This window comes from Salmo salar, chromosome 17 (assembly GCF_965601325.2).
Source record: "Salmo salar chromosome 17, fSalSal1, whole genome shotgun sequence".
NCBI lineage: Eukaryota > Metazoa > Chordata > Actinopteri > Salmoniformes > Salmonidae > Salmo > Salmo salar.
The window spans coordinates 88,041,289-88,054,118 of record NC_138307.1 but is presented as its reverse complement, the minus strand read 5'-3'; the positions used below and the strand labels follow the sequence as shown (position 1 = coordinate 88,054,118).

At 44.8% G+C, this 12,830-nt stretch overlaps 1 protein-coding gene across 1 annotated transcript in view; it reads left to right on the top strand.

The window, feature by feature from the left end:
• The window catches only part of LOC106594004 (uncharacterized protein KIAA0930 homolog), a 92,191-nt gene that overhangs the window by 57,547 nt on the left and 21,814 nt on the right, over positions 1–12,830 (top strand). Inside the window, exons 3-6 of the mRNA XM_082964360.1 lie at positions 9,484–9,588; positions 10,272–10,349; positions 10,596–10,697; positions 11,520–11,660. Of these exons, the coding sequence (XP_082820486.1) occupies positions 9,484–9,588; positions 10,272–10,349; positions 10,596–10,697; positions 11,520–11,660 (426 nt within the window). The remainder of the gene's footprint in view (positions 1–9,483; positions 9,589–10,271; positions 10,350–10,595; positions 10,698–11,519; positions 11,661–12,830) is intronic.

Below are 12,830 nucleotides of genomic sequence, written 5' to 3'. Positions count from 1 at the left end.
GTTCCTGGTTACAGTGTAACAGTAGAGACCTGGGTATTGGTTCTGTTCCTGGTTACAGTATAACAGTAGAGACCTGGGTATTGGTTCTGTTCCTGGTTACAGTATAACAGTAGAGACCTGGGTATTGGTTCTGTTCCTGGTTACAGCATAACAGTAGAGACCTGGGTATTGGTTCTGTTCCTGGTTACAGTAGAGACCTGGGTATTGGTTCTGTTCCTGGTTACAGTATAACAGTAGAGACCTGGGTATTGGTTCTGTTCCTGGTTACAGCATAACAGTAGAGACCTGGGTATTGGTTCTGTTCCTGGTTACAGTATAACAGTAGAGACCTGGGTATTGGTTCTGTTCCTGGTTACAGCATAACAGTAGAGACCTGGGTATTGGTTCTGTTCCTGGTTACAGTAGAGACCTGGGTATTGGTTCTGTTCCTGGTTACAGCATATCAGTAGAGACCTGGGTATTGGTTCTGTTCCTGGTTACAGTATAACAGTAGAGACCTGGGTATTGGTTCTGTTCCTGGTTACAGCATAACAGTAGAGACCTGGGTATTGGTTCTGTTCCTGGTTACAGTATAACAGTAGAGACCTGGGTATTGGTTCTGTTCCTGGTTACAGCATAACAGTAGAGACCTGGGTATTGGTTCTGTTCCTGGTTACAGCATAACAGTAGAGACCTGGGTATTGGTTCTGTTCCTGGTTACAGCATAACAGTAGAGACCTGGGTATTGGTTCTGTTCCTGGTTACAGTAGAGACCTGGGTATTGGTTCTGTTCCTGGTTACAGCATAACAGTAGAGACCTGGGTATTGGTTCTGTTCCTGGTTACAGTAGAGACCTGGGCATTGGTTCTGTTCCTGGTTACAGTAGAGACCTGGGTATTGGTTCTGTTCCTGGTTACAGTAGAGACCTGGGTATTGGTTCTGTTCCTGGTTACAGCATAACAGTAGAGACCTGGGTATTGGTTCTGTTCCTGGTTACAGTATAACAGTAGAGACCTGGGTATTGGTTCTGTTCCTGGTTACAGTAGAGACCTGGGTATTGGTTCTGTTCCTGGTTACAGTAGAGACCTGGGTATTGGTTCTGTTCCTGGTTACAGCATAACAGTAGAGACCTGGGTATTGGTTCTGTTCCTGGTTACAGTATAACAGTAGAGACCTGGGTATTGGTTCTGTTCCTGGTTACAGCATAACAGTAGAGACCTGGGTATTGGTTCTGTTCCTGGTTACAGCATAACAGTAGAGACCTGGGTATTGGTTCTGTTCCTGGTTACAGCATAACAGTAGAGACCTGGGTATTGGTTCTGTTCCTGGTTACAGTAGAGACCTGGGTATTGGTTCTCTTCCTGGTTACAGCATAACAGTAGAGACCTGGGTATTGGTTCTGTTCCTGGTTACAGTATAACAGTAGAGACCTGGGTATTGGTTCTGTTCCTGGTTACAGTATAACAGTAGAGACCTGGGTATTGGTTCTGTTCCTGGTTACAGTAGAGACCTGGGTATTGGTTCTGTTCCTGGTTACAGCATAACAGTAGAGACCTGGGTATTGGTTCTGTTCCTGGTTACAGTAGAGACCTGGGTATTGGTTCTGTTCCTGGTTACAGCATAACAGTAGAGACCTGGGTATTGGTTCTGTTCCTGGTTACAGCATAACAGTAGAGACCTGGGTATTGGTTCTGTTCCTGGTTACAGCATAACAGTAGAGACCTGGGTATTGGTTCTGTTCCTGGTTACAGTAGAGACCTGGGTATTGGTTCTCTTCCTGGTTACAGCATAACAGTAGAGACCTGGGTATTGGTTCTGTTCCTGGTTACAGCATAACAGTAGAGACCTGGGTATTGGTTCTGTTCCTGGTTACAGTGTAACAGTAGAGACCTGGGTATTGGTTCTGTTCCTGGTTACAGCATAACAGTAGAGACCTGGGTATTGGTTCTGTTCCTGGTTACAGTATAACAGTAGAGACCTGGGTATTGGTTCTGTTCCTGGTTACAGTATAACAGTAGAGACCTGGGTATTGGTTCTGTTCCTGGTTACAGTATAACAGTAGAGACCTGGGTATTGGTTCTGTTCCTGGTTACAGTATAACAGTAGAGACCTGGGTATTGGTTCTGTTCCTGGTTACAGCATAACAGTAGAGACCTGGGTATTGGTTCTGTTCCTGGTTACAGTAGAGACCTGGGTATTGGTTCTGTTCCTGGTTACAGCATATCAGTAGAGACCTGGGTATTGGTTCTGTTCCTGGTTACAGTATAACAGTAGAGACCTGGGTATTGGTTCTGTTCCTGGTTACAGCATAACAGTAGAGACCTGGGTATTGGTTCTGTTCCTGGTTACAGTATAACAGTAGAGACCTGGGTATTGGTTCTGTTCCTGGTTACAGCATAACAGTAGAGACCTGGGTATTGGTTCTGTTCCTGGTTACAGTATAACAGTAGAGACCTGGGTATTGGTTCTGTTCCTGGTTACAGCATAACAGTAGAGACCTGGGTATTGGTTCTGTTCCTGGTTACAGCATAACAGTAGAGACCTGGGTATTGGTTCTGTTCCTGGTTACAGTAGAGACCTGGGTATTGGTTCTGTTCCTGGTTACAGCATAACAGTAGAGACCTGGGTATTGGTTCTGTTCCTGGTTACAGCATAACAGTAGAGACCTGGGTATTGGTTCTGTTCCTGGTTACAGTATAACAGTAGAGACCTGGGTATTGGTTCTGTTCCTGGTTACAGCATAACAGTAGAGACCTGGGTATTGGTTCTGTTCCTGGTTACAGTATAACAGTAGAGACCTGGGTATTGGTTCTGTTCCTGGTTACAGTAGAGACCTGGGTATTGGTTCTGTTCCTGGTTACAGCAGAACAGTAGAGACCTGGGTATTGGTTCTGTTCCTGGTTACAGCATAACAGTAGAGACCTGGGTATTGGTTCTGTTCCTGGTTACAGTAGAGACCTGGGTATTGGTTCTGTTCCTGGTTACAGTAGAGACCTGGGTATTGGTTCTGTTCCTGGTTACAGCATAACAGTAGAGACCTGGGTATTGGTTCTGTTCCTGGTTACAGCATAACAGTAGAGACCTGGGTATTGGTTCTGTTCCTGGTTACAGCATAACAGTAGAGACCTGGGTATTGGTTCTGTTCCTGGTTACAGCATAACAGTAGAGACCTGGGTATTGGTTCTGTTCCTGGTTACAGTATAACAGTAGAGACCTGGGTATTGGTTCTGTTCCTGGTTACAGCATAACAGTAGAGACCTGGGTATTGGTTCTGTTCCTGGTTACAGTATAACAGTAGAGACCTGGGTATTGGTTCTGTTCCTGGTTACAGTATAACAGTAGAGACCTGGGTATTGGTTCTGTTCCTGGTTACAGCATAACAGTAGAGACCTGGGTATTGGTTCTGTTCCTGGTTACAGTATAACAGTAGAGACCTGGGTATTGGTTCTGTTCCTGGTTACAGTATAACAGTAGAGACCTGGGTATTGGTTCTGTTCCTGGTTACAGTAGAGACCTGGGTATTGGTTCTGTTCCTGGTTACAGCAGAACAGTAGAGACCTGGGTATTGGTTCTGTTCCTGGTTACAGCATAACAGTAGAGACCTGGGTATTGGTTCTGTTCCTGGTTACAGTACGAGAGCCTGGGTATTGGTTCTGTTCCTGGTTACAGTAGAGACCTGGGTATTGGTTCTGTTCCTGGTTACAGCATAACAGTAGAGACCTGGGTATTGGTTCTGTTCCTGGTTACAGCATAACAGTAGAGACCTGGGTATTGGTTCTGTTCCTGGTTACAGCATAACAGTAGAGACCTGGGTATTGGTTCTGTTCCTGGTTACAGCATAACAGTAGAGACCTGGGTATTGGTTCTGTTCCTGGTTACAGTATAACAGTAGAGACCTGGGTATTGGTTCTGTTCCTGGTTACAGCATAACAGTAGAGACCTGGGTATTGGTTCTGTTCCTGGTTACAGTATAACAGTAGAGACCTGGGTATTGGTTCTGTTCCTGGTTACAGTAGAGACCTGGGTATTGGTTCTGTTCCTGGTTACAGCATAACAGTAGAGACCTGGGTATTGGTTCTGTTCCTGGTTACAGCATAACAGTAGAGACCTGGGTATTGGTTCTCTTCCTGGTTACAGTAGAGACCTGGGTATTGGTTCTGTTCCTGGTTACAGTATAACAGTAGAGACCTGGGTATTGGTTCTGTTCCTGGTTACAGTAGAGACCTGGGTATTGGTTCTGTTCCTGGTTACAGTAGAGACCTGGGTATTGGTTCTGTTCCTGGTTACAGCATAACAGTAGAGACCTGGGTATTGGTTCTGTTCCTGGTTACAGTGTAACAGTAGAGACCTGGGTATTGGTTCTGTTCCTGGTTACAGCCTAACAGTAGAGACCTGGGTATTGGTTCTGTTCCTGGTTACAGTATAACAGTAGAGACCTGGGTATTGGTTCTGTTCCTGGTTACAGTAGAGACCTGGGTATTGGTTCTGTTCCTGGTTACAGCATAACAGTAGAGACCTGGGTATTGGTTCTGTTCCTGGTTACAGTATAACAGTAGAGACCTGGGTATTGGTTCTGTTCCTGGTTACAGTAGAGACCTGGGTATTGGTTCTGTTCCTGGTTACAGTATAACAATAGAGACCTGGGTATTGGTTCTGTTCCTGGTTACAGCATAACAGTAGAGACCTGGGTATTGGTTCTGTTCCTGGTTACAGCAGAACAGTAGAGACCTGGGTATTGGTTCTGTTCCTGGTTACAGCAGAACAGTAGAGACCTGGGTATTGGTTCTGTTCCTGGTTACAGTATAACAGTAGAGACCTGGGTATTGGTTCTGTTCCTGGTTACAGTAGAGACCTGGGTATTGGTTCTCTTCCTGGTTACAGCATAACAGTAGAGACCTGGGTATTGGTTCTGTTCCTGGTTACAGCATAACAGTAGAGACCTGGGTATTGGTTCTGTTCCTGGTTACAGTGTAACAGTAGAGACCTGGGTATTGGTTCTGTTCCTGGTTACAGTATAACAGTAGAGACCTGGGTATTGGTTCTGTTCCTGGTTACAGCATAACAGTAGAGACCTGGGTATTGGTTCTGTTCCTGGTTACAGCGTAACAGTAGAGACCTGGGTATTGGTTCTGTTCCTGGTTACAGTATAACAGTAGAGACCTGGGTATTGGTTCTGTTCCTGGTTACAGTATAACAGTAGAGACCTGGGTATTGGTTCTGTTCCTGGTTACAGTATAACAGTAGAGACCTGGGTATTGGTTCTGTTCCTGGTTACAGCATAACAGTAGAGACCTGGGTATTGGTTCTGTTCCTGGTTACAGTATAACAGTAGAGACCTGGGTATTGGTTCTGTTCCTGGTTACAGCATAACAGTAGAGACCTGGGTATTGGTTCTGTTCCTGGTTACAGTATAACAGTAGAGACCTGGGTATTGGTTCTGTTCCTGGTTACAGTCATAACAGTAGAGACCTGGGTATTGGTTCTGTTCCTGGTTACAGTATAACAGTAGAGACCTGGGTATTGGTTCTGTTCCTGGTTACAGTAGAGACCTGGGTATTGGTTCTGTTCCTGGTTACAGTACGAGACCTGGGTATTGGTTCTGTTCCTGGTTACAGCATAACAGTAGAGACCTGGGTATTGGTTCTGTTCCTGGTTACAGCATAACAGTAGAGACCTGGGTATTGGTTCTGTTCCTGGTTACAGCAGAACAGTAGAGACCTGGGTATTGGTTCTGTTCCTGGTTACAGTATAACAGTAGAGACCTGGGTATTGGTTCTGTTCCTGGTTACAGTAGAGACCTGGGTATTGGTTCTCTTCCTGGTTACAGCATAACAGTAGAGACCTGGGTATTGGTTCTGTTCCTGGTTACAGCATAACAGTAGAGACCTGGGTATTGGTTCTGTTCCTGGTTACAGTATAACAGTAGAGACCTGGGTATTGGTTCTGTTCCTGGTTACAGCATAACAGTAGAGACCTGGGTATTGGTTCTGTTCCTGGTTACAGCGTAACAGTAGAGACCTGGGTATTGGTTCTGTTCCTGGTTACAGTATAACAGTAGAGACCTGGGTATTGGTTCTGTTCCTGGTTACAGTATAACAGTAGAGACCTGGGTATTGGTTCTGTTCCTGGTTACAGTATAACAGTAGAGACCTGGGTATTGGTTCTGTTCCTGGTTACAGCATAACAGTAGAGACCTGGGTATTGGTTCTGTTCCTGGTTACAGTATAACAGTAGAGACCTGGGTATTGGTTCTGTTCCTGGTTACAGCATAACAGTAGAGACCTGGGTATTGGTTCTGTTCCTGGTTACAGTAGAGACCTGGGTATTGGTTCTGTTCCTGGTTACAGCATAACAGTAGAGACCTGGGTATTGGTTCTGTTCCTGGTTACAGTATAACAGTAGAGACCTGGGTATTGGTTCTGTTCCTGGTTACAGCATAACAGTAGAGACCTGGGTATTGGTTCTGTTCCTGGTTACAGTATAACAGTAGAGACCTGGGTATTGGTTCTGTTCCTGGTTACAGCATAACAGTAGAGACCTGGGTATTGGTTCTGTTCCTGGTTACAGTAGAGACCTGGGTATTGGTTCTGTTCCTGGTTACAGCATAACAGTAGAGACCTGGGTATTGGTTCTGTTCCTGGTTACAGTAGAGACCTGGGTATTGGTTCTGTTCCTGGTTACAGTATAACAGTAGAGACCTGGGTATTGGTTCTGTTCCTGGTTACAGCATAACAGTAGAGACCTGGGTATTGGTTCTGTTCCTGGTTACAGTATAACAGTAGAGACCTGGGTATTGGTTCTGTTCCTGGTTACAGCATAACAGTAGAGACCTGGGTATTGGTTCTGTTCCTGGTTACAGTATAACAGTAGAGACCTGGGTATTGGTTCTGTTCCTGGTTACAGCATAACAGTAGAGACCTGGGTATTGGTTCTGTTCCTGGTTACAGCATAACAGTAGAGACCTGGGTATTGGTTCTGTTCCTGGTTACAGCATAACAGTAGAGACCTGGGTATTGGTTCTGTTCCTGGTTACAGCATAACAGTAGAGACCTGGGTATTGGTTCTGTTCCTGGTTACAGTAGAGACCTGGGTATTGGTTCTGTTCCTGGTTACAGCATAACAGTAGAGACCTGGGTATTGGTTCTGTTCCTGGTTACAGTAGAGACCTGGGTATTGGTTCTGTTCCTGGTTACAGCATAACAGTAGAGACCTGGGTATTGGTTCTGTTCCTGGTTACAGTGTAACAGTAGAGACCTGGGTATTGGTTCTGTTCCTGGTTACAGTATAACAGTAGAGACCTGGGTATTGGTTCTGTTCCTGGTTACAGTATAACAGTAGAGACCTGGGTATTGGTTCTGTTCCTGGTTACAGTATAACAGTAGAGACCTGGGTATTGGTTCTGTTCCTGGTTACAGCATAACAGTAGAGACCTGGGTATTGGTTCTGTTCCTGGTTACAGTATAACAGTAGAGACCTGGGTATTGGTTCTGTTCCTGGTTACTCTCTCTCTCTGTGTGTGTGTGTGTGTGTGTGTGTGTGTGTGTGTGTGTGTGTGTGTGTGTGTGTGTGTGTGTGTGTGTGTGTGTGTGTGTGTGTGTGTGTGTGTGTGTGTGTGTGGGATGTGTGTGGGATGTGGCTGGGGGTCGTTGAAGGGTGAGATGTAGCTGAGGAAAGGAGCTCTATCCTGGAGTTTATCCAAGGTTGATTTTAACATACACACTGTGTGCTGCATCAGGACGTTTCTATACAGATGGACTATATGATCATCACACTGGAAGACAGCAGGAAAGAGATTAGTGTTCCTCTAGTGACGGGCTGTGTTGTGTTGTGTATTGCAGGTGGAATAAATCAGTGGAATTTTCATGTCTGTTTTTTCCAGGTTGAGGTTGAATATGTTTCTATAATGTGTATGTATATTCCAGGTGGAATATTATTCTATAATGTGTCTGTTTATTCCAGGTGGAATATGATTCTATAATGTGTCTGTTTATTCCAGGTGGAATATGATTCTATAATGTGTCTGTTTATTCCAGGTGGAATATGATTCTATAATGTGTCTGTTTATTCCAGGTGGAATATGATTCTATAATATGTCTGTATATTCCAGGTGGAGGTGGAATATGATTCTATAATGTGTCTGTATATTCCAGGTGGAATATGATTCTATAATGTGTCTGTATATTCCAGGTGGAATATGATTCTATAATGTGTCTGTATATTCCAGGTAGATGTGGAATATGATTCTATAATGTGTCTGTTTATTCCAGGTAGATGTGGAATATGATTCTATAATGTGTCTGTATATTCCAGGTGGAATATGATTCTATAATGTGTCTGTTTATTCCAGGTAGAGGTGGAATATGATTCTATAATGTGTCTGTTTATTCCAGGTAGAGGTGGAATATGATTCTATAATGTGTCTGTTTATTCCAGGTAGAGGTGGAATATGATTCCATAATGTGTCTGTATATTCCAGGTGGAATATGATTCTATAATGTGTCTGTGTATTCCAGGTGGAATATGATTCTATAATGTGTCTGTGTATTCCAGGTAGAATATGATTCTATAATGTGTCTGTGTATTCCAGGTGGAATATGATTCTATAATGTGTCTGTGTATTCCAGGTGGAATATGATTCTATAATGTGTCTGTGTATTCCAGGTGGAATATGATTCTATAATGTGTCTGTGTGTTCCAGGTGGAATATGATTCTATAATGTGTCTGTGTGTTCCAGGTGGAATATGATTCTATAATGTGTCTGTGTGTTCCAGGTGGAATATGATTCTATAATGTGTCTGTATATTCCAGGTGGAATATGATTCTATAATGTGTCTGTATATTCCAGGTGGAATATGATTCTATAATGTGTCTGTTTATTCCAGGTGGAATATGATTCTATAATATGTCTGTATATTCCAGGTAGATGTGGAATATGATTCCATAATGTGTCTGTTTATTCCAGGTAGATGTGGAATATGATTCTATAATGTGTCTGTTTATTCCAGGTAGATGTGGAATATGATTCTATAATGTGTGTGTATATTCCAGGTGGAATATGATTCCATAATGTGTCTGTTTATTCCAGGTAGATGTGGAATATGATTCCATAATGTGTCTGTTTATTCCAGGTAGAGGTGGAATATGATTCCATAATGTGTCTGTTTATTCCAGGTAGAGGTGGAATATGATTCTATAATGTGTCTGTTTATTCCAGGTAGATGTGGAATATGATTCCATAATGTTTCTGTTTATTCCAGGTAGATGTGGAGTATGATTCCATAATGTGTCTGTTTATTCCAGGTAGATGTGGAATATGATTCCATAATGTGTCTGTTTATTCCAGGTAGATGTGGAATATGATTCCATAATGTGTCTGTTTATTCCAGGTGGAATATGATTCCATAATGTGTCTGTTTATTCCAGGTAGATGTGGAATATGATTCCATAATGTGTCTGTTTATTCCAGGTGGAATATGATTCCATAATGTGTCTGTTTATTCCAGGTAGATGTGGAGGTGTACAGGAGAGACTCTAAGAAGCTTCCAGGTTTAGGGGAACCTGACATCGACTGGGAGGAGAGTGTTTACCTGAATCTGATCTTAATGAAGGTTGGTATGACAACAAGACAACAACAACAACGTCCCAGTACTATCCAGGCCCGACCCTGAACGGGCCGCCTCCCGTCCCAGTACTATCCAGACCCGACCCTGAACGGGCCGCCTCCCGTCCCAGTACTATCCAGACCCGACCCTGAACGGGCCGCCTCCCGTCCCAGTACTATCCAGACCCGACCCTGAACGGGCCGCCTCCCGTCCCAGTACTATCCAGACCCGACCCTGAACGGGCCGCCTCCCGTCCCAGTACTATCCAGTTCCGACCCTGAACGGGCCATCTCCCGTCCCAGTACTATCCAGGTCCGACCCTGAACGGGCCGCCTCCCGTCCCAGTACTATCCAGACCCGACCCTGAACGGGCCGCCTCCCGTCCCAGTACTATCCAGTTCCGACCCTGAACGGGCCGCCTCCCGTCCCAGTACTATCCAGGTCCGACCCCGAACGGGCCGCCTCCCGTCCCAGTACTATCCAGACCCGACCCTGAACGGGCCGCCTCCCGTCCCAGTACTATCCAGGTCCGACCCTGAACGGGCCGCCTCCCGTCCCAGTACTATCCAGGTCCGACCCTGAACGGGCCGCCTCCCGTCCACTTGTAATTTTCCAGGAAACCCTCGTTCAGAATATGGTTGGATAAAACCAAATTCATGACCTCTCTCTCCTTTTTTCCTTCCTATCAGCTGGACTATGTGGTGACGTGTGCCGTCTGCACGCGCTCAGATGCAGGAGACATCCACATTCACAGGAAGAAGTCTCAGGTAAGAGACAGGACTCTTCAGACTACATCCCATAGGAATACATCTACTAATGTAGCTGTGTATAGATGGGCCTCCACAGAACCTGACCCACTAACTCTCTCTCTCTCTCTCTCGCGATTTCTCTCTTCCCCTCTCTCTTCACCGATTTCTCTCTCTTCACCTGTCTTTCTCTCGCTCTCCCTTTCTCCCTTTCTCTCTGTCTCTCTCTGTCTCTCTCTCTCTCTCTCCATCTCTCTCTCATCACAGCAAGTGTATGCGTCGCCAAGTAAACACGCCATGGACAGTAAAGGGGAGGAGTCTAAGATGAGCTACCCCAACATCTTCTTCATGATTGACAACTTCGAGGAGGTAACCGTGACAACCGCCCTCCTCCCCTCCTCCCTCCCTCTTCCTCCTCCCCAGCCCAATCAGGAACCTGACAGGTTGTGATTGACTGGCGGGGGGGGGGGGGGGGGGGGGGGGCGTCCAATAGGGGCCCCAGGGAGATGAGCTCAATAAATTCATTAGAGTTACCAGAGTTACCTCTGCTGCAGAGGATAAATTCATTAGTTACCAGAGTTACCTCTGCTGCAGAGGATAAATTCATTAGTTACCCGCGACCCATTCAGAATCTCCCAAGACCCAAATTTGGGTCGCGACACCACCAGTTGAGAATCGCTGTTCTAACATGTGCATCTCTCTCTGTGTCTCTGTGTCTCTCTCTCTCTCTGTCTGTGTGTCTCTCTCTCTCTCTGTCTGTGTGTCTCTCTCTCTCTCTGTCTGTGTGTCTCTCTCTCTCTCTGTCTGTGTCTCTCTCTCTCTCTCTCTCTCTGTCTGTGTCTCTCTCTCTCTGTCTCTCTCTCTCTCTCTCTCTCTCTCTGTCTCTCTCTCTTCTCTCTCTCTCTCTCTCTCTCTGTGTCTCTCTCTCTCTCTCTCTGTCTCTCTCTCTCTCTCTCTCTCTCTCTCTCTCTCTCTCTCTCTCTCTCTGTGTCTCTGTCTCTCTCTCTCTCTCTGTCTCTCTCTCTCTCTCTGTGTCTCTCTCTCTCTCTCTCTCTCTCTCTCTCTGTCTCTCTCTCTCTCTCTCTGTCTCTCTCTCTCTCTCTGTGTCTCTGTCTCTCTCTCTCTCTGTGTCTCTCTCCCTCTACCTCTCTCTCTCTCTGTCTCTCTCTCTCCCTCTGTCTCTCTCTCTAGGTGTTCTGTGACATGACGGTAGGAGAGGGGGAGATGGTGTGTGTGGAGTTGGTAGCCAGTGATAAGAGCAACACGTTCCAAGGAGTGGTCTTCCAAGGTTCCATCCGCTACGAAGCTCTAAAGAAGGTTTACGACAACAGAGTAAGTCTCTCTAATCTATAGACACATATCTGGAATTACTCTCCGGAGTGTATCTGGAATTACTCTCTGGAGTATATCTGGAATTACTCTCTGGAGTATATCTGGAATTACTCTCTGGAGTATATCTGGAATTCCTCTCTGGAGTATATCTGGAATTCCTCTCTGGAGTTCCTCTCTGGAGTATATCTGGAATTCCTCTCTGGAGTATATCTGGAATTCCTCTCTGGAGTATATCTGAAATTCCTCTCTAGGGTATATCTGGAATTCCTCTCTGGAGTTCCTCTCTGGAGTATATCTGGAATTCCTCTCTGGAGTATATCTGGAATTCCTCTCTGGAGTATATCTGGAATTCCTCTCTGGAGTATATCTGGAATTACTCTCTGGAATTCCTCTCTGGAGTATATCTGGAATTCCTCTCTGGAGTATATCTGGAATTCCTCTCTGGAGTATATCTGGAATTCCTCTCTGGAGTATATCTGGAATTCCTCTCTGGAGTTCCTCTCTGGAGTATATCTGGAATTCCTCTCTGGAGTATATCTGGAATTCCTCTCTGGAGTATATCTGGAATTCCTCTCTGGGGTATATCTGGAATTCCTCTCTGGAGTTCCTCTCTGGAGTATATCTGGAATTCCTCTCTGGAGTATATCTGGAATTCCTCTCTGGAGTATATCTGGAATTCCTCTCTGGAGTATATCTGGAATTACTCTCTGGAATTCCTCTCTGGAGTATATCTGGAATTCCTCTCTGGAGTATATCTGGAATTCCTCTCTGGAGTATATCTGGAATTACTCTCTGGAATTCCTCTCTGGAGTATATCTGGAATTCCTCTCTGGAGTATATCTGGAATTCCTCTCTGGAGTATATCTGGAATTACTCTCTGGAATTCCTCTCTGGAGTATATCTGGAATTCCTCTCTGGATTATATCGGGGATTCCTCTCTGGAGTATATCTGGGAATTCCTCTCTGGAGAATTTCCATACAGTGTATTTGGAAAGTTTGCAAACCCCTTGACATTTTCTCCCAAAATTTGTCACAGCATTATTCTAAAATGTATTTAACAAAACAATAATATTCTCATCAATATACACACAATACCACAATGACAAAGGAAAACAGGTTTTTATAGATTTTTGCAAATTTGTCAGTAATAAAAAACGGATATCAAATTTA